The 20,745-nt window shown below is 53.2% G+C and overlaps 2 protein-coding genes and 4 long non-coding RNA genes across 8 annotated transcripts in view; 3 read left to right on the top strand and 3 right to left on the bottom strand.

Moving 5' to 3' along the window:
* The window catches only part of CHIR-B6 (immunoglobulin-like receptor CHIR-B6), a gene marked incomplete in the record, with an annotated part of 141,313 nt that overhangs the window by 110,468 nt on the left and 10,100 nt on the right, over positions 1 to 20,745 (top strand).
* Positions 4,189 to 5,472, top strand: LOC124417467. The gene is made up of 4 exons (XR_006932273.1): positions 4,189 to 4,253; positions 4,327 to 4,362; positions 4,600 to 4,758; positions 4,840 to 5,472. It is a non-coding gene; the product is annotated as an uncharacterized LOC124417467 (long non-coding RNA).
* On the bottom strand, positions 7,861 to 10,198 carry LOC121107926. Its single transcript, XR_005842325.2, has 2 exons — positions 9,804 to 10,198; positions 7,861 to 9,529 (listed from the first exon to the last, which is right to left on the bottom strand). It is a non-coding gene; the product is annotated as an uncharacterized LOC121107926 (long non-coding RNA).
* On the top strand, positions 14,718 to 16,247 carry LOC112531126 (platelet glycoprotein VI-like). Its single transcript, XM_040654512.2, has 5 exons — positions 14,718 to 14,801; positions 14,875 to 14,910; positions 15,027 to 15,305; positions 15,385 to 15,696; positions 15,818 to 16,247. The coding sequence occupies exons 1-5, from the start codon at positions 14,771 to 14,773 to the stop codon at positions 15,967 to 15,969; spliced, it is 810 nt and encodes a 269-aa protein (XP_040510446.2). The 5' UTR covers positions 14,718 to 14,770; the 3' UTR covers positions 15,970 to 16,247.
* LOC121107906 lies at positions 15,836 to 16,900 on the bottom strand. Its single transcript, XR_005842298.1, has 2 exons — positions 16,773 to 16,900; positions 15,836 to 15,948 (listed from the first exon to the last, which is right to left on the bottom strand). It is a non-coding gene; the product is annotated as an uncharacterized LOC121107906 (long non-coding RNA).
* On the bottom strand, positions 18,079 to 19,972 carry LOC121107922. Its single transcript, XR_005842321.1, has 2 exons — positions 19,850 to 19,972; positions 18,079 to 18,569 (listed from the first exon to the last, which is right to left on the bottom strand). It is a non-coding gene; the product is annotated as an uncharacterized LOC121107922 (long non-coding RNA).

The raw sequence follows: 20,745 nt of genomic DNA, 5'->3' as shown, positions 1-20,745 counted from the left end.
TTATCACACCTTAAAACCTCCAAATCCTCTCCCATCCACTCCGAAACACCACCACCATTCCTGTAAGAACCCCTCATCTGTCCCAGTCTATCCCTCCTCTGGAGATCCCCAGACATGTCCCTTTGCTCCCCTTCCATCTCCTACAGATGCCCTATATATCCCCTATAGATTCCACAATATTTCCTGCCTCCTATTCTGTTCCAGTTTTATCATTGGTCTTTGGGTGCTGAGCAATTCCTTTGTGCATCACTTGCTTCGGAAAATAAAGTCATATATCTCATCATCATTGCTGTTATGTCTCTCTTCGTTTCGGTCTCAGTAAATAGATTTTATCTGAACCTGCAAATTCTTCCTCTTTCTCTCCATTTCTCACCCCAAACCCACTGGGAGGGGTCAGTGAGAATGAAAGCTGTGTGGTGCTGAGCTGCTGTTGTGTGACAGCACCGCAGTCCCTGTGCTCCCACACTCCCACCCTCCATGCACAGGACGTGACACTCACGGGGCGGTGCTGTCAGATCCCCTCCGTGTGGAAAGGTGCAGAGGTGACCTCTCAGCTCTACCCCAGGAAGGGTCCATGCTGTGACAGGTCGGAGCAGGGCCAAGCCATGGCTGCCTGGGAAATGCCAGTGCTGGGCTGCTCCCCTGTTCCTGAGGAGCTGAAAAGGGGCACTGTGTGCCCTTCCCCACCGGGAATGCCTTGGGCTCAGAACCACACAGTGTGTTGGGAGCAGTGCTGCTGACAGCCCAAAAGGAGAGGCTGTCATTCAGCACACTGCTGATTGAAGGCTGAAATCCTGAAGGCTGAACGGAATAGCAGTCAGCGAGGGTGTGTGGTGCTGCCAGATCCATCAGATCAGGAAATCATCCTGCAGTCTGAATGTCATGGTTTTGTAACTTCGCTATTGGTATTCCACATCATAACATCATGGTCCAAAGAGAAGAACTACGTATCCCAGCGGACCTCACGGTCAGAGAAGGAAGACACATCACGGAAGATACGTCATCTGGTTGCGCGCGGTTCTTCTTCACTTTTGCTTGCTGCCGGGAGAGGAGTGGGTGTGCTTTCCAAGCCAGGCGCCTTCATCAAGAAAGGCTTTTGGTTTCAGAAACTCTCTCTCTCTCTCTCTCTCTCTCTCTCTATCGCTCTTTCGCTCTCTCCCTCATTGCATTTGGTTTATTATCCTTACTCCCAATTAGATTGTATTGTATCGTGTCATCTTGCATCCCAACATCATAGTTAGTAAAATAAGTTCTCCTTCTTAGATTGTTACCGCCGCTTCGTTTTTCTCGGGAAGCCGGGGGGGAGGGGGGCCCGCAAGCCTACTGCCCCCCTGTCACGGGCACAGATCTATCTAGGTAACTCCGTGACAGATCTGAGTGCGGAGAGGAAAGAGCAGTGGGACATGGCCCTGGGGGAACAGCACAGAGACACCCATTTTCCGCACTGCCCTCACCTGTCACCACCAGCTCCACGGGGTCACTCTTCCCTGACATCCCTGGTGGCTCCAAAACCCGGTACTGGCACCGATACTTCTCTGCATCTTCCTTCTCTACACTAACCAAGGAAAACTCAACCGTGTCCTGTAGCATGTCCATGTCTTTCTTGGATCTCATATGTCCGTTCTGGTAGAGCTCAACTTGTGCAGCCGGCTGGGGCAGGTGTCAGCACAGGGTGACAGTGTCCCCCAGGGACACCCTCTGGCTGGGGTGCAGCGACAGGGAGGGTCGGGGCACTAGGACAGGGGACAGCAGTCAGCCTTGTCCCTGCACACCCTCCTGAGCCCCTGTTCCCTCCCCCTCTCCACACTTCCCTCCCTCTGTCCCCATTCTCCCCCTGTCCCTATACTCACGTTGCTGTGCCCTGCTTACAGTCACCAGCCACCAACCTGCAAGGGATAGTCCTGGACTCACACAGGGCCACCAACCTCTGTGGCACCACGTCCCCATTGTCACTCACTGAGGATGAGGGCCACGGCCATTGGTGCCATAAGGCAGGAGCAGCCTGGGGACAGCGAGACTGCAGCTGACACAGGGAGAGGTGAGAAAGCTGCTTTCAATTTTCCCCTGGGCACGGGATGCTGTGGTGTCACCTCCTCATGTGGTATTTGTGATCCTCCATTTGTGGTGACACTGTGTGGTCCTTGATGGGACGGCACACGTGGAGGCGTGCACACAGCCCAGGCATGGCCTGGAGTTGTGGGCCCATGGGGTCATGCTGTGGGGCTGCGCACCCCAAATCTGTAGGGAAATCAAAGGAGAATGTTCAGGATATGCAGAGGATATGCGTCTCTTGGCTTTGGTATGAAACTGGAGGAGAATTCCCAACCTACACTCAGGACTGATGTCTGCCTTTGGGAAGAGAAGGACGGGCATCATTTGGTGCCCACATTTTTGCTGTGCTGGATGTACATGTGGTCATTTTGGGTGGGATACTTCGGGTGAGTTTGAATTTAAATAAACCTATGGACTAAACTATGACTGAAATCACTCCATCTCTGGGCTTTAGATCTAAAACTGTCTTTTTATCCCAACCTCTACTCAGACAATCTGCTGTTTCCTGCAGATTTGTTCCTAGAAGTCTGTTTTCTCCGCCAACATTACTTCCCCTTTTCTATTTTAAGCTTCCTCCTCCTTCTGGTGCACCACACAAAACACATCATGTGCCTCAAACCCTCCTTCCCTCTCTTCCCTCCTCTTTCCCATGCACCAAAACTGAAATAATTTCAGAAAACGATCCCCAAATCACACATGTCAACTCAAGAGTCCCCCCAAATCCTTTTCCCCACCCATTTTGGTCTACCAGGAGGATGATGAGGATGGGTGGAAGAGTCAGGAGTGCCTAAGAAAGGCAGTGCTGAAGAGCGGAAGGCAGAAATTAATTAATATCACACAGCTTTGTCTGAACTGCATTGGAATTCCACAGATTCCCTTTTGGCTTTTAACCCTTCATCTCTCCCTAAATCTCTTCAGTCTCATTCACTATCGTGCAGAAATTGGGAACGAAGGAGGGAATCCTCAGAAGTGACAGTGAGTCAGAGTACAGAAAACAGGAGTCAGTGAGAGAGATAGGAATCAGACTGATCACCGCTCTGATTCCAAGGTCTGTTTTGAGGAGTGAGAGGGTCGGCCTACAGCGCTGGAGAAGGGATGGGGGGGTGAGACTCACCTGGAGGTTGGCAGTCCTGAATCAGCAAAGAGCAACGATGGCTGCCATGAAGATGATGAGGATGACCCCGCAAGATCCCCTTCAGACATCCCTTTGTGCCTGCTGGGTGTGCAGTTCACCTCCCCAAGGCCACAAACAAGTGAGTTCACAGCAACAGCTTGGCCAAAAATGAGTCTGTAGCCACAGCTTTCTCATGGGAATCGTAGGGCGGTTGGTCAACAAAGCACTGCCAGTGTTTGGCCACACCAAGCACAGCACAGAAAACAGGAATGTGTCTTCTGTTGGTCCTTCCCAGCATCCCTTCCTTCCGTCGTATCCACTGCAGCACTCAGCTCAGTGCCATCAGCAAAGTGCTGAGGGTGCACTCCATCCCATCATCTGTGTCAGTGAGAGGTGGTGAAGAGCAGCGCTCCCAGGAGGGACCTCTGGGGGTCACCACTCATCACCACCTCCACCTGGACATGGAGCTGTTGGCCACAGCCCTCTGGCTGCGACTTTCCAACCTATTCCTTCTCTGCAGAACTGCCCAATGCTCACATCCATCTCTCTCCCATTGTGAGATGAGGGTGTGGTGTGCAGCCTTGTCAAGGACATTGTGCAAACCCAGGTAGATGACATCGGTTGCCTTTGGATGACATGAAATGCCCTCAGATGCTCATCTCTAACCCCAACATTCCTCCTTAAGCACCATGAATTCATTATAACCAGTTGAGAATGCCAAATCCAACCAATCCTCCCCAAAACACAGCCACCATGCATGAGGGAACACAATTTTTTCTGATTCATCTCAAAATCCCACCACCTCTTCTGTGGGACCCCAAAATCTGTACCAAATTAACCGAAAAATCCCATAAGACCAGGGAGGTGTGTGGGGCATCACAACATCTGTGCCACACTGTTGGGATCCCCGTAATGCCACCACCTCCATGGGAACGACGGTTACCACATCAGGACTTGACATCACAGCATCCTAGCCGCAAAAGAGGAACTGACAGCAGCTCAGCACCACCCCCTGCCTCTGCTGCAGTCTCGCTGTCCCCAAGCTGCCGCTGCCTCATGGCACCAATGGCCGTGGCCCTCATCCTTGGTGAGTGACAGTGGGGACGTGGTACCACAGGGGTTGGTGGCCCTGTGTGGGACCAGGATCGTTTCGCTTGCAGGTTGGTGGCTGGTGGCTGTAAGCAGGGCACAGCAACGTGAGTATGGGGACAGGGGGAGAATGGGGACGGAGGGAGAGGAGCGTGGTCAGGGGGCCAGCAGGGGGGCCAAGGAGGGTGTGCAAGGACAAGGCTGACTGCTGTCCCCTGTCCTAGTGCCCCGACCCTCCCTGTCGCTGCACCCCAGTCAGAGGGTGTGCCTGGGGGACAATGTCACCCTGCGCTGCCACCTGCCCCAGACAACTGCCTGGGTCCGACTCTATCTGTACCAAAAAGCAACATACACTGAGCAGAAGGACAACGTGCAGGACATGGCTGAGTTCTCCTTGGCTGAAATAAAGCAGGCAGATGCAGTAATATAACAGTGCCAGTACCAGGGGTTGGCACCTGCAAGGACATTGGAGAAGAGTGACCCCGTGAAGCTGGTGGTGACAGGTGAGGGCACTGGGGAAAGCAGATGGCCCTGGGCTGATCCCACAGGGCTGTGTTCCATCTCTGTTACCTCTCTGTGCTCAGATCACAGGTATCCTCCACCTGGCATTTCCCTCAGCCCCAGAGAACTTGTGAAGATGGGGACCAATATCTCCATCCAGTGCTGGAACAAGAAGCATGGGGCCTCCTTCCTTCTGCACAAGGGAGGGCACTCAGCTCCAGTCTGTCTCGCTCCAATTTATAGGAGGGAGAGAAGGTTCTTTGAAATATGTATGCCCGGCGTGAGATTAAGAAACAACGGTTCAAATGTTGGCCCGACCAGTTTATTACAAATGTTAATAAGGGAGATGGGGAAAGGGGAGGACGGACACTATTAAGGATTGGGGTGATGGGGAAGGGAAGGCGAGCGATAGAAAAGATAGAAAGAGGCGAGAATTGCGTAAAGCGGGGATAGTCACCACCAGGATCCAGCAGCAGTCCCGTTGCACGACGTTCCGACGGTCCGAGGCCGAAGGGCAGGAGCAGCGAGGCCGGTGTTGGGCAACGAAAGGGTGCAGGTCAGGGAGGAAGCAGCAGGTCTCAGGTAGCAGGCCCAGGGAAGTCCGTCAGCAAACGGTCCGTAGAGAAGGATCTGAAGGCAGGAAGCTCGTGTCGTGGTGAGAGATCATGAGATATCAGCCTCTGTGTTTCGGTGAGAGAACCCCTCAAGTCTGTCGTGGTGAGAGATAAACCTCCACGTTGCGGTGAGAGATCAGTCTCCGTGTTGCAGTGAGAGATCAGCCTCCACGTTGCGGTGAGAGATCAGTCTCCACGTTGTGGTGAAGGATCAGATGGCAGAGAACCCCTCAACTCTGTCGTGGTGAGAGATAAGCCTCTACTTAGCCGTGGTTGTTGGACCCTCTTTTATCCTCCATTTTCTCCTGCCTACGTGACATTCCTGGGTGCTTGAGCAAGAGTCCTGTGCATACCTCCTGAGATGGCCATCTTCCTCGAGATAAGTCCACACAAAAAGACCGTTTCTTTCGTTGTCCCTGGCCTTGTCCATCTGTGCTCCTTAGAGGATATCACAATCCTTAGCCAGGACCTGTCCATCAGTGTCCTCAAGACAAAAGATTTCTCTGCCTTTGCCCAGGACTTGCCTGGACTTGTTCCTCAGCAAACTTGGTCCATCCCTTGTTCCTGTCCTTCAAATTCAGACCACAGAATCATTTCCTGATCTGATGGATCTGGCAGCACCATACACCCTCGCTGAGTGCTATTCCGTTCAGCAGTGAATTGGCTCTGCAGGGCTGCCAATGGTTCCTGCCAGGATTTCAACCTTCCATCAGCAGTGTGCTGAATGACAGCCTCTCCTTCTGGGCTGTCAGCAGCGCTGCTCCCAACACAGCGCACACTGTGCGGTTCTGAGCCCAAGGCGTTCCCGGTGGGGAAGGGCACACATTGCCCCTTTTCAGCTCCTCAGGAACAGGGGAGCAGCCCAGCACTGGCATTTCCCAGGCAAGCCATGGCTTGGCCCTGCTCGGGCCTGTCACAGCATGGAGCCTTCCTGGGGGAGAGCTGTGTCATGGTTTTGCAACTTTGCTATTGGTATTCCACATCATAACATCATGGACAAAAGAGAAGAACTACGTATCCCAGAGGACCTCACGGTCACAGAAGGAAGACAAATCACGGAAGATACGTCATCTGGTTGCGTGTGGTCTTTTTCACTTTCGCTTGCTGCCGGGAGAGGAGTGGGTGTGCTTTCCAAGCCGTGCACCTTCATCAAGTAAGGCTTTCGGTTTCGGAATCTCTCTCTCTCTCTCTCTTTCTCTCTCTCTATCTCTCTATCGCTCTTTCGCTCTCTCTTATTTCATTTGATTTATTACCCTTTCTTCCAATTAGATTGTAGTATATCGTGTCATCTTGCATTCCAACATCGTAGTTAGTAAAATAAGTTCTCCTTAGATCGTTGCTGCTGCTCCACTTTTTTTTTTCTCGGGAAGCCAGGGGGCCCACGAGCCTACTGCCCACCTGTGACGGGCACAGATCTATCTAGATAACTCCGTGAGAAGGGGTGAAGGGACAGTTTGGGATTTGAGGTCACATCACGCAGGCCTCATTGCCCTTTGAACTCTTGAGGGGTTCACCTGCATCAAAAAGGGGAAAGCGTGTGAGAAACACGCTCAAGATCAACAGTTTCTAGTCAGGCCAAGGTCTCTTTGAAGAGCAGTTTGTTCCTTATTGCAGTAATGGGCGCATGCCCCCTACTGATCAGGGAGAAATGATGCAACCAGTAGGTGAAATCCATTCCGTTACGCACCCTGGGTCCAACGCAGGTAAAGCCTCTCCTGGCACTCATTGGTTGAGCATCTCAGGCTCACAGTCTTCTGACGCTGTTGCTATGTTACACTTGCATAGCTTCATTACACTTCCGTACCTCTGTTACACTTCCATAGCTCCGTTACACGTCCATACAAAGTCTGTTACCAACCCATTGCCTTTGGGTATGTTCTCGACTTTTTATAGCGATACGAGGACAATGCTGTCACTCGTTTTGACTCTCACCTTTACCCTAGTGCCTGTGCCAATTCTACCTCGGTCGTAACTCCCCACTCTCAACTTTACTCTGTTCAGCAACTTTCTTTGGGAAAGGCCACTTATCCTGGGCTACATACAGAAATACTGGAAATTTCCACTGCAAAAAACACAATCTACCTCTCACAGAGCCACTGCCATTGGTGCCATGAGGCAGGAGCAGCCTGGGAACAGCGAGACTGCAGTGGGGACAGAGAGTGGCCGGACAGCTGCTGTCAGTTCCCCTTTTTAGTCAGGATGATGTGATGTCACCTCCTGATGAGGCGCTATTAGCCCATCTGGATGGTTGCACTGGGGGGTCCCTCTGGGGTGGGACAAGTGGAGAGGTGCACACTGCACACTGTGACTGTTGAGGTGCCCCACACGCTCTCCACCCTGGGGTGTCACACACTGTCCCAAAGGGCTGTGAGTGTGTTTCCTGGCATGCTGTCCCCCAACGCACACCAGACTCTCTGCACAGTGCCCCAAATAGGCAGTCCGTGCTTGCCTGGGCTCTCCAGGTCAACAGAGTCAGACACTGACTCAGAGGAACAACAGAAGACCATTTATTGAACTGTCCACCATCAGCCAATCAACTGCCCTGCACTGAAATTAGGGGACTTACAATAAGTAACAATGAATGAGCAATAGAGAGAAAGGATACTTTGGCACTGGTGTTATTGCCTTCTCTGCTACCGCCAGGGAAATTGAGGTTATGGCTGCTGCAGGAGAAGAGTAAAGATGACCATGTAAATGGATGTAAATGAGGGAGAGAGAAAAAAAGAAAGAAAAGAGAGGAAATGGAGAGAAGCAGAGAAGGAACGTAAGAGAGAGAGAGATGGAAGGAGAAAAGCAATCGTGGTCCGTTTTGGGGAGCTGCAGTGCTGGAGCAGAAGGGGGGATGAGAGCGCTCATCCAATCGCTGAAGTCACCACCTGGCCAAAAGGAGACAGCAAGAAATGCAGCTTCTCTGGGCATCCCTTTGTGCCTGCTCGTGGGCAGCTGCAGCATCGCAAGGATGTAAAGAAGTGAGTTCACAGTGCCACATTGGTCAGAAATGTGTCTGTACCAGAAAGGTGCTTGCGGTGAAGCAGTGCCATTGGTGGACACACAAAGGCTGTCCGGTTATCTCACGGCATCTCGGGCTTTGCAGCCTCTGTTGTTCTGGCAAGAGCCTTGTCTTGCAAATGTTTGAGAGGTAGCAAGCAAAGAAAACCTGTCAGAAAATGGGTTTTGTTGTTCCACAGCACTTGTGTGGAGCAGAGAGTGCCCGTGTGAGGAGTTCCTGCGGTGAGGTTCCTGCAGTGCGAGAGTGATGACACTGCCGAGCACAAGGAGCACATTGCATCCATGGCCGCTGAGCCATGAGCACACGCTGCAGGCCAACGGGCAGAAGCATCCAGAATTGCAGGGCAGCCCTTGGAGAGGAGAAGCAGCGCCAGCGCAGGGAAGGAAAGAGCCCTGAGAGCTGTGATGGCCCAGAGGGAAGGAACAGCTCAGCGCTGTGAGCAGCAGCTCTGAGGCTGCTGTACTGCTGAGAGCAGTTGTGTTGGAACACGCTCTGCTCACAGCTGTGGGGATCTGCACCCTTCGGGCCCCACGTTGGGCACCACAAGGACTGCGGTGCTGTCACCCGCCAGCAGCTCAGCACCACACAGCTTTTATTCTCACTGACCCCTCCCAGTGGGATCCCGGAGAGAGTCAGAATAAAAAGCCACAACTTGTGGGTCAAGATAAAGTCTATTTGCCACGCGACAACAGGAAGAGTGAAATAACAGTAATGGTTATAGTATATGTCTATATGTGTGTATTTATGTGCAGATAGTTATAAGGAAATGTCTCACAAAGCAGTGCTCACCAACTCCCAAGCGATGCTAGAAGCAGAACAGAGGGAGGGCAGCATTTTGGGTTCAGTGCGTTTAGAGTTTTCTGAGACTGAAATCATTTGGAGTTCATCAGTGACGATTTGGGGGTGCTAGATTTGGGGTATTGGGTTTGTGTGGAAGGAGCTTGTGAAAAGGAACTCAGCATCAAGTTGCCCTGAAGAGGAACATGGGGTCTGCCCAAAGTGAGGCACCTGGACTGTGGAGGTGTCAGTGAGGTCCTCCAGCACCCACCTCGGCATAGATAGCAGGAGGCTGGGAGGTGGTGGGGGACCATGAGGGGTCGGAGGTCACAGCTCAGCAGAGTTCAGAGCCTCGCTTTCACCAAGGAGCACCTGGGAACACAGGGGGACAGGGGGATGACACCACATGTGTCCACAAGATGCATGGGGGGCCCTACAGAACAGATATGCATGGGCATGTCCAAGGGGGTGGTGTAGATCTGGGATTGCACATGGACTGGATCTAGGGGGCACACATCAAGTTAGCTGAAGCCATAGGAGGGCTCCTCTGGGGTCCCAATGGGGTGGTACAGGGGTTCCTTCGTGGTGAATCCTGCAGCCCCAAGGTGCAGGCTGGGATTTGGGGTCCCCCGTCCCAGACACTGACCTGGAGCTGCATGGCCTCAGGCCTTCTGCAGGGGGATCTGCATGCAGAGGGAAGGGAGAAGGGTGGGTGATGGAAGGCCCCGAGGGACACACAGAGGAGAGGAGGGGAGGAGAAGGACACCAAGGGGCATCTATGGGGATCAAAGGCATTTAACCACTTCCTCACCAGGACTCTCATCTCAACACACCATGAGTCTACGTGCATCTAGGACAAAGTAAAGGCCGAGGATGACGACAAAGGCAGCAGCGCAGCCCCTCACCACCGACACCACCAGGTTCCCACGGGAATTCCTTTCAGCACCTGTGGGGTTGGGGTGTTTGGGTGTCCCCATCCCTGACCACCATCTCCATGGCATTGGGATGCAGTGACTCTGCGGGCACTCACAGGAAGGGCTTTGGCCTACCTGAGGGTGCAGCTGTGGGTGTCACCTCCAGCATCACGCTGTCCCCAAGGGCTGAGGACGCAAAAGGGTGGGACTTGGGGCGATAGGAGCATCCATAGGTGCCAGCGTCACTCAGGGTCAGCGCAAAGAGGCTGAAGGCAGCCGTGCCCACACCACTGTAGTCCTGACGCTGGACAGGGGCTGAGTGCCCATGCTTGTGTAGAAGGATGGTTCCCCTATAGCCCGTGTTCCAACACTGAATGGTGATATTGGCCCCTATCTCCACGTGGACTGTAAATTTTGTCCCCGTGCCCACCAGATCATCGGGGAAATGCGAGGAGATGGATATCTGTGATCTGCATGTGGGGAGAGGACAAGGATGGGATGTAGCTCTGTGAGAACAGTCCAGAACCGCCAGCCATCCCCAGTGCCTACACCTGTCAGCATCAGCTCAACGGGGTCACTTGTCTCCGTCGTCCCGAACAGCACCAACACCTGGTACTGGCACCGATACATCCCTGCGTGTTCCCATGTTGTCTTAATGAAGGAGAACTCAGCAGTGTTATTCTCCTTCTCCTTGTGATAGCGGTATGTCCAACCTCCTTCCTGGTAGAGCCAGACCCAGGCAGCCATGCGGGGCAGGTGGCAGCGCAGGGTGACAGTGTCCCCCAGGGACACCCCCTGGCTGGGGTGCAGTGACAGGGAGGGTCGGGGCACTAGGACAAGGGACAACACACTCCTGGGCCCCTCTGCTCTCCCCCTGCCCACACTCCCCTCCCTCTCTCCCCATTCTCCCCCAGTCCCGATACCATTTTGCTGTGCCCTGCTCGCTGCCACCAGCCACCAACCTGCAAGGGACACGGTCCTGGTCCCACACAGGGCCAGCAACCCCCATGGCACCACGTCCCCTTTGTCACTCACCCAGGATGAGGGCCACAACCGTTGGTGCCATGAGGCAGGAGCAGCGTGGGGACAGCGAGACTGCAGTGAAGAAAGGAAGTGGCCGGAGAGCTGCAGTCAGTTCTCATTTTGGGATAGAGTTCCATGATGTCACCTCCCCATGTGACAATTGCTGTCCCCAAGGGGTTGGCACTGTGGGGCCCAGGATGAGATGGCACGCAAATATCCGTATCCACATCTTTTTTACACTGCCCCACTCAGGCTGTCACCTGTCAGCTCACACACAGTCCACAAAGCACTTCCAGCATGTGGCCTGTCACTCTGTCCCCCATGGGATGCCAAGCGCAGTACACATGGCTCCAATGGGCTGTCCCACATGAGATGTCACATGCAGTCCCCTACACATCCAGCCTGTTGTCTCCACACACTTTGGGTACCACACTCTGTCCTCACTGCTCTTTCCTCCGCCATCCCCATGGTGGACAGCAGCATGGAACTTTGTGGACACAGTGACACCCACACAGACTTGGGCACAACCTAAGGACTAAGATGTACATTGAGGAACACACGTGGTCCCAGCAGGGGCACACGCTAAAGGCGTGTTTAGTGAGGGCACACGTGCAACTCTAACACAGGTAGTACCTGCTGAGGACATCCATGGGAAATACTGATTGTATGTATTGCTGTACACGCACAGCACAGCACATACACACCCCATGCCTCAGTGCTCAGAGTGTAGCACACGTGTGTGTACATTTATTGTGAACACGTAGCAGCACACACACATTTAATGGAGATGAACATGTAAAGAAGACGTACATTGTTACAGGCATGTAGTGCACGTGTGGCATTGTGCACACAGCACAATTTGCAATCTTGAAATGCATGTGCAGACAGAACACGTGCTTGTACACGTGTATGTTTGTGCACATGCATGTCTTACCCATGTGAGATTGTGTGTATGCATGGTCTGGGGTGTACTGGTTGCATTAGGGATTCTCAACTGGTTATCCGGAACTTATGTAGTGTAAGGAAGAATGCTGGGGTTAGAGACGAACATCTGAGGGTAATTCATGTCATCCAAAGGCAACTGATGTCATCTACCTGGGCTTCCACAATGTCCTTGACAAGGTTGCACACCACTCCCTCATCTCAAAATGGGGGAGATGTGGATGCGAGCATTGGGCTGTTCTGCAGAGAAGGAATAGGTTGGAAAGTCGCAGCCAGAGGGCTGTGGCCAACAGCTCCATGTCCAGGTGGAGGTGGTGATGAGTGGTGACCCCCAGAGGTCCCTCCTGGGAGCGCTGCTCTTCACCACCTCTCACTGACACAGATGATGGGATGGAGTGCACCCTCAGCACTTTGCTGATGGCACTGAGCCGAGTGCTGCAGTGGAAACGACAGAAGGAAGGGATGCTGGGAAGGACCAACAAAAGACACATTCCTGTCTTTCTGTGCTGTGCTTGGTGTGGCCAAACACTGGCAGTGCTTCCTTGACCAACCGCCCTACCATTCCCATGAGAAAGCTGTGGCTACAGACTCATTTTTGGCTAAGCTGTTGCTGTGCACTCACTTGTTTGTGACCTTGGGGAGGTGAACTGCACACCCAGCAGGCACAAAGGGATGTCTTCAGGGGACCTTGCGGGTCATCTTCAACATCTTCATGGCGGCCATCGTTGCTCTTTGCTGATTCAGGGCTGTCACCTCCAGGTGAGTCTCAGCCACATCCCTTCTCCAGCGCTGTGGGCCGACCCTCTCACTCCTCAAAACAGACCTTGGAATCAGAGCGTTGATTAATCTGATTCCTGTTCCTCTCACTGACTCCTGTTTTCTGTCCTCTGACTCACTGTCACTTCTGAGGATTCCCTCCTTCGTTCCCAGTTTCTGCACGATAGTGAATGAGAATGAAGAGATTTAGGTAGAGATGAAGGGTTAAAAGCCAAAAGGGAATGTGTGGAATTCCAATGCAGTTCAGACAAAGCCGTGTGATATTAATTAATTTCTGCCTTCCTCTCTTCAGCTCTGCCTTCCTTTGGCACTCCTGACTCTTCCACACATCCTCATCATCCTCCTGGTAGACCAAAATGGGTGGGGAAAAGGATTTGGGGGGATTCTTGAGCTGACATGTGTGATTTGGGGATCGTTTTCTGAAATCATTTCAGTTTTGGTGCACGGGAAAGAGGAGGGAAGAGAGGGAAGGAGGGTTTGAGCCACACAATGTGTTTTGTGTGGTGCACAGGAAGGAGGAGGAAGCTTAAAATAGAAAAGGGGAAGTAACGTTGGCTGAGAAAACGGACTTCTAGGAACAAATCTGCAGCAAAATGAGGATTGTCTGAGTAGAGGTTGGGATAGAAGGACAGTGTTAGATCTAAAGCCCATAGATGGAGTGATTTCAGTCACAGCTTAGCCAATAGGATTATTTAAATTCAAACCCACCTGATGTGTCCCACCCAAAATGACAGCATGTACATCCAGCACAGCAAAAATGTGGGCACCAAATGATGCCCGTCCTTCTCTTCCCAAAGACAGACATCAGTCCTGAGGGTCGGCTGGGACTTCTCCTGACATTTCTCACCAAAGCCAACAGATCTCTGCCCTAAGGACTGTGGGTTCTGGTAGCTGACTGTACATTTCAAGCACCAAAGGAGTGCAGGCAACACATAACAGATTATTATCTGTATATTATTAGTATTAGTAGTAGTAGTAGTAGTATTTTTATTATTATTATTATTATTATTATTATTAGTATTATTATTAGTATTATTGGCTGAAGGAAAGGTTCTGCCCACTGTGGCTTCCTGGGAATGTCCCAACAGCCCGTGATCTTTTCTGTCTCCTCTTTTGCAGAGCTTCAAAACCAGTCAGAATGGCACCTCCCAGCATTGGGTTGGGTACTCATGGGAAAGCAAAGAGCATCTATGGAAGTGGGTGAACCACTCTCCCTCCTCTCACCTGTGAGTTGTCCTCCTTGTCCTGGTGGCTGCTGCTTCTCCAGCCCCTACACCTGGGGTACTTCTGGGATTTGGGGCCACTTCCAGATGTGAATCCAGGGGTAGTTTTGAAGTCATGAGGTCTGGAAAAGGCATGGAGGCATCCAGAGCTGTTCCTTGAGATTTAGAAGTTCAGTGAGAGGTAGACGTGGTGCATATGCTTTAAAAACAGATAAGTATTTAGTTTCCTTGGAGATGATTGCTGTGATTTTCCCCCACCTGAAGCCGGTTGTCTGTCTGCCCTTCCAGATGTGAGGTGTCCCCAAGGATTTCTGATGCTGCCCCCAGTGGGGATGGCAGTGGAAAGTGCGGTGGGGACAGTGGGGAATGTGCAGGGTGGGCATGTTGGGGACCGCATGTAACATCCCATGTGGGACACCTCAATGCAGCCATGTGTGCTGCAGTTGGGATCTCATGGGGGACACCCAGCAAGGGCACGCACAGGCAGCCTTTTTGGGCCAGTGTGTGACAGCTGACAGCTGTCAGCCTGTGTGGGACACCGCAGTAACGGTTGTATGTACCACTCCATGTGTGTCATCCCATCCTGGGCCCCATGGTGCCACGGCATGGGGAAGAGAATTGTGAGATGAGGAGGTGACATCATGCCACTGTGTCTCCAAGGGGAAGTGAGAGTGGATCTCCAGACACTCCTTGCCCTCACTGCAGTCTCACTGTCCCCAAGCTGCTCCTGCCTCATGGCACCAATGGCAGTGGCCCTCATCCTTGGTGAGTGACAATGGGTACGTGGTACCACGGGGGTTGGTGGCCCTGTGTGGGACCAGGACCGTTTCCCTTGCAGGTTGGTGGCTGGTGGCTGCGAGCAGGGCACAGCAACGTGAGTATGGGGACAGGGGGAGAATGGGGAGAGAGGGAGGGGAGTGTGGTCAGGGGAGAACAGAGGGGCCGAGCAGGCTGTGCACTGACAAGACTGACTGCTGTCCCCCGTCCTAGTGCCCCGACCCTCCCTGTCACTGCACCCCAGCCAGCGGGTGTCCCTGGGGGACACTGTCACCCTGCGCTGCCACCTGCCCCTGCCGGCTGCCTGGGTCTGGCTGTATCTGGAAGGACGTTGGTCATACGCCAAGTACATTGACAAGAAGCAGGACACGACAGAGTTCTCCTTCCGTAGCGCAAGTCATGATCAAGCAGGTACATATTTGTGCCAGTACCAGGTGTCTGAGTCAGAGGACGTATCAGTGATGAGTGACCCCGTGGAGCTGGTGCTGACAGGTGAGGACACTGGGACAGTGGACAGCTCTGTGAGTTCTCAACAGGACCGTGACCCATTGCTGTCCACTCCCTCATGCAGATCGCAGTTTCCCCCCACCTCATATCTCCATTCACCCCGAGGAACGTGTGGGGACAGGGACCAATGTCACCATCCACTGTTGGAACAAGGACTATGGGGCCGCCTTCCTCCTGCACAAGGATGGACGCTCAGATCCTATCCAGCACCTGGTCCCAGATGATGTTGGCGCAGTCTCCTTCACCGTCTTTGGGGTGACCCCAGCTGACAGTGGCACCTACAGGTGCTCCTATCACCCCAAGAACTACCCCTTTCTGTCCTCACCCCTTGGGGACAGCGTGACCCTGGAGGTGACACCCACACCTGCACCCCCAGGTAGGTACCCGCCCCCCATGTGTTTGTCCCCAGCGCCACCCATGGGTGGCAGTGTCATCACATTCCTTCCCCATGGAGGTGATGCTGGGGATGAACACACCCAAGTACCTGTACCCCACAGGTGCTGAGTTGGTGTCCCGTGGGAACCTGGTGGTGGCAGTGGTGAGGGGCTGTGCTGCTGTCCTCATCTTTGCCCTCGGCATCTTCTTTGTCATCGATGCCCGCAGCCTCTGGATACGGAGAGATGAGAGTCTGGGTGGGGAAGGGATTTAATGGCATTGATCTCCTGTACATCCCCTACACATCTCCCCAGTCTTTCTCTTCCTCTCCTTCCATTCTTCTGTAGAATCCACCAGGTGTACCATTGGATCCACTATACATTGCCTATCGATTCCCTCAGATGTTCCCTGCCCCCATCCCATCTCCTATAAATCCATCATGTATCCCCTGCCTCCCCTTCCAGGCCCTATAAATTATCTAGTCCCTGTCATCTTGTGCATCTGTGTCCATCCTTTACTGATCCACTATAAATACACCCAAGTGTTACCTGCCTCCTCTTGCATCCCCTGTTTATTCTCACAAGTCCAACAAGTTTCACACCCCCTTCATCCCCCATAACCCCACAATGATCCCCTTCTGTTTTTACTCCTGTGCCTATCCACAAATTCCTGAGGCTGTGCACTTCTAGATAGGTCTTTGGGTCAGGGGCCCCTGATCCCAGCCTGTTCCTGGGAACCTCATACTCCACCTGGAACCCAAATCCCTGCCCATGTGGACCCCGGGATCCCCCACATCAGATGGTTTACTCTAACCTTGTGTGATGCCCCAAAATCCTGACCAGGGGGAAGCACAAATCTGCATTGTGGAGATCCCCGAGGGCCCAAATCAAAGTCCTTGCACCAACCGGGGAAAACCCAGCCATAAACATCCCCCTGACAGTGTGGGCAATCCATACAATGTAATAGGACTCCCAAAAGGCACACATATTTACTCTCAATATCGAACCAATGTTACCCCAAATCAAAGTCCCCCCACATCCCCAAACACACCATCACTGACCACACCCACACACTTACAACGGAGATGTCCCTCCTCACAGCCATACTGTTCTCCACCATCTCCAGTTGCAGGAGAATGGCTCCAAGAGCAAGGACATTGTGAGTACGAGTGCTACGTGCACTACCCAGGCTATGAGAGCTTGAAGCTGTCAAAGCAAAAAGAAAAGCTGAGGCTGCAGTTAAGATAAGGGGGAAGCTAGCCTGGGGAGAGACTAAGGCAATGGAATGTGAGGAACAGTGTGAAAAGCCACGTGATGATTAATGCTGGACCAATAGCTTTGAGAGCAAGATGCGTGATTTCTGTATGCTAACCAATCATGAGCTGACTATCTCCGTGTGCACCCTGTATTTCTGTATAAGTATGAGCTGATTTGGGCAATAAATCGAAGCTCCACCATTACTTCTATGAAGACACGTGGTTTGTTTCGGGCAACCTTCCTTCAAGTGGCGCCCGAACAGGGACCCGGGAAAGCCGCACAAGTTGCCACCGTGATTCGACGTGGAGGCAGCGGGACGCTCGAGAGTTGTCACAGCGGTTTGAGGTGGAGGCAACGGGAGCGGGGAAGGTTGGTGCGAGTAAGTGCCGTTTGCCAAGAGGACGGTAGCTCAGAGCATCGTGTGCTGAGAGGGCAACGACTCAGACCTGCAGCGGGGTGAGTGCCGTGTGCTGAGAGTGCAGCAACTCGGGTAGGAAGACTGCACAGCTTCCTCCTCCGCCAACTGCTGCTAGCATGGACAGACACTGCTTCTCAGTATCCTCACTAAGCAAGGGGAGACAGTGAAGGATAAGGACCTAGCTAAGCTAGTAACGAGGGCCCAAGAACAGGGGTTCCTGAAGACTCCTCTGCTCATTTTCATAGCGGAAGAATGGCGTGATATAGGAGATCATATGTGGGACTGTGTGATATTTGGGGGGAAGGATGAGAAGTTACTGAAGCCTCTGAGATTGGTGTGGCGTGCTGTTGCCAACACCTTGAAGGCCATATGACCTCCCGCTGAATGGCCACCGCCACAGCTACCTCCGCTGTTGCCCGGTGCTCACCATGGGAGTGAAGGGCTTCCAGGACTACATCGAGAAGCACTGCACCAGCACCGTGGTGCCTGTCGAGCTGCAGAAGCTGGCGCGGGGCAGCCTGGTGGGCGGGGTGGGGGGGTGGCAGCAGCCTCTGCAGACCTTGCTGCGCCTCCTCATCGAAGCCGACAACTGCCTGCACTGGCTTTATGGCGGCTTCTACATGTGCTACATTCCCACTGCTGTCCCCTCCCTCATGCAGATCACAGTTATTCCCCACCCAGCATTTCCATTTACCCTGAGCAACATGTGGAGATGGGGACCAACATCACCATCCGCTGCTGGAACAAGGACTACGGGGCCGCCTTCCTCCTGCACAAGGATGGGAGCTCACCCCCTATCAAGCACCAGGACCCCAGTGGTGGAGGTGCTGCAAACTTTACCTTCCTGGCGGTGACCCCAGCTGACAGTGGCACATACAGGTGCTCCTACCGCCTCTGGCGCTATGCCTTCATGTCCTCACCCCTTGGGGACAGCGTGATGCTGGAGGTGACACCCACAGCTGCACCCTCAGGTGGGTCTGAGCCCCCCATTTGCATACCCCCCGTCATGGATGGGTGGCTGTGTCTCTGCATCCAGTCTGCATAGGGCTTGTGGCTGGCAATAGGGACACCCAAACACCTGGATCCCACAGGTGCTGTGGAGCAGTCCTGGGCCAATTTTGTGATGGCACTGGTGAGGGGCTTTGTGGCTGCACTCGTCTTTGGCCTCGGAGTCTTCTTTGTCATCGATGCCCGCAGCCTCTGGATACGGAGAGATGACAACTGTGGTGAGCAAGTTTAAATGTCTACCGTCCACTACTGATTGCAGCAATGTCCCCCGCCTGCCCTTCGATCCCATATAGACCCTCCCAGGTGTCCCTTGCCTTCCCTTTCATCCCCTATCAATTCCCAACTGAGCTCCTGGAGTGTGTCTCAAGGTCACCCCATAATCCACTTTCTGACACAGGAGCCCCCCCATAATGCACGAGGCTGTGAAGTTCCTGATTATTGTCTGGGTCACAAACCCCGTCTCCCAGCTTTCCCCCTGGGGCCTCACCAAACCTCACCAGGGAAACCCAAACCCTGCTCAGAATTATCCCTCAGCACCAACAGCCCCATATGGCTCACCCTAACTTTACATGCCTCCCAAATCCAGCCCATGGGGAACCCAAAATCTGCATCAGGGGGAATCCCTAGACACAAAATCTCAGCCTCCAGACCCATCGGAGCCCTCCAGGCCCTAAGCACACCACAGATCCCATAGTGCACCCACAAACCCACTAGAAGGTACCCCAAAAAACGTTCATATGGAACCCCAATCTATGACCCACAGGGATGACAAATCTAATCCGCTATGGTCCCACAATCCCTTAACACTCCAGACCCCGTGGGCACCCCCAAACCACAGCAGGACCCCCAACCATCCCCCCTTGGGATCCACAAATAGAAGGACCGCACAGCTCCAGACCCTCCCTCTTGAACACCACTCCCAAATACCAACACAATCGGTCCCCCTCCAAAGCATGTGGGAGACCCCCATGGTGGCACCCCGCTGTTCCCCTGTGTCTCCAGGTGCCCCCCCAGTGACAGTGAGCATCTGACCTACGCCGAAATTCATGTTGTGCCCCCTGCTCCCCGGCCACCCATCAGCCCCCCATTATCTACACCCATGTGAGCTGTGGGGGACCCCCGCTGATACCCCCACACCGACAGTACTTCATTTTTAAGGTGCTCTGAATGGGGGACACCCCAAATTCCTCACTTGGAGCTCCATGATACAGCAATCCCATCCATATACCCCTAAATCCCAAGAAATCAAACATCCCCAAATCCTCCCCTGTGCAGCTCATCTCATTTAAAGACCACCAAATCCCTGAATTCTCCTCTGTCACCCCCAAATCCTTCCTGATTCCCCTCAAATCCGGTAACATTCCTTGAGATCACAAGTACTCCTTAATCCACCCCAAAACCAAACACCTCTGCTAGATAACCTGCAAATCCTTCCCAATCCAACCCCACAATTCCACTGAAGACCCACTCACCCCAAAGCACATCCACCTCCAATTTGACCCTACGGGGATCCCTCCCAGAGTCTCCCTCCTGCTCTTCTGTCTTGCAGCTCCTCAAAATGGATTCAAAATGATTGCTTTTCTCCCCCCATCACCTCTCTCCCTTACGTTCCTTCTCTGCTTCTCTCCATTTCCTTTCTTTTCTTTCTCTTACTCGCTCTTCCTCATTTTCCTCCCAGTCATCTTTTAGACTTCTCCTGCAGCAGCCATAACCTCAGTTTCCCTGGAGGTAGCAGAGAAGGCAATAACACCAGTGTCAACATATCCTTTATCCCTAGAGCTCATTCATTGCTACTAGGAAGTCCCCAAAGTTTGTTGCAGGGCAGTTGATTAGCTGAAGGTGGAAAGTTCAATAAATGGTCTTCTGTCGTTCCTCTGAGTCACTGTCTGACTCTGTTGCCCTGGAGAGACCAGGCAAGCACGGACTGCCCTACAGGGTCACTGTGCAGAGAGTGTGGTATGCGCTGGGGGACACCATGCCAGGGAACACACTCAGTCCTTTGGGACAGTGTGTGACACCCCATGGTGCAGAGCGTGTGGGGCACATCAACAGTCACAGTGTGCAGAGTGCACCTCTCCAGTTGTCCCAACCCGGAGGGACCCCACGGTGCAACCACCCCTATGCGCTAATATTGCCGCATCAGGAGGTGACATCTCATCATCCTGACCCCAGGAGGAAATGACAGCAGCTGTCCGGCCACTCTCTGTCCCCACGGCAGTCTCGATATCCCCAGTCTGCACTTCTTCCTCATCTGCCCCAGAGGAACTTCTCGTTGCTCAGGGATCCCTCAGGCCTTCCCGGTCCTGCCCAGAAATACACCCACCATGCCTCTGGCAAACAGAACTCTTTGCAATCCATCCCAACATCA

Source organism: Gallus gallus, chromosome 31, assembly GCF_016699485.2.
Source record: "Gallus gallus isolate bGalGal1 chromosome 31, bGalGal1.mat.broiler.GRCg7b, whole genome shotgun sequence".
Taxonomy (NCBI): Eukaryota; Metazoa; Chordata; class Aves; order Galliformes; family Phasianidae; genus Gallus; species Gallus gallus.
Note: the sequence above shows the minus strand (reverse complement) of the source record. Positions and strands in the feature narration are given on the sequence as shown.

Bases quoted from the DNA above. Each gene is read 5' to 3' on its own strand.
- LOC112531126 (XM_040654512.2), top strand. From the start codon at position 14,771: ATGGCACCAATGGCAGTGGCCCTCATCCTTG. The intron at 14,911-15,026 runs GTGAGTATGGGG...CCCCCGTCCTAG, and splicing joins TGCGAGCAGGGCACAGCAAC to TGCCCCGACCCTCCCTGTCA. The intron at 15,306-15,384 runs GTGAGGACACTG...TCCCTCATGCAG, and splicing joins CGTGGAGCTGGTGCTGACAG to ATCGCAGTTTCCCCCCACCT.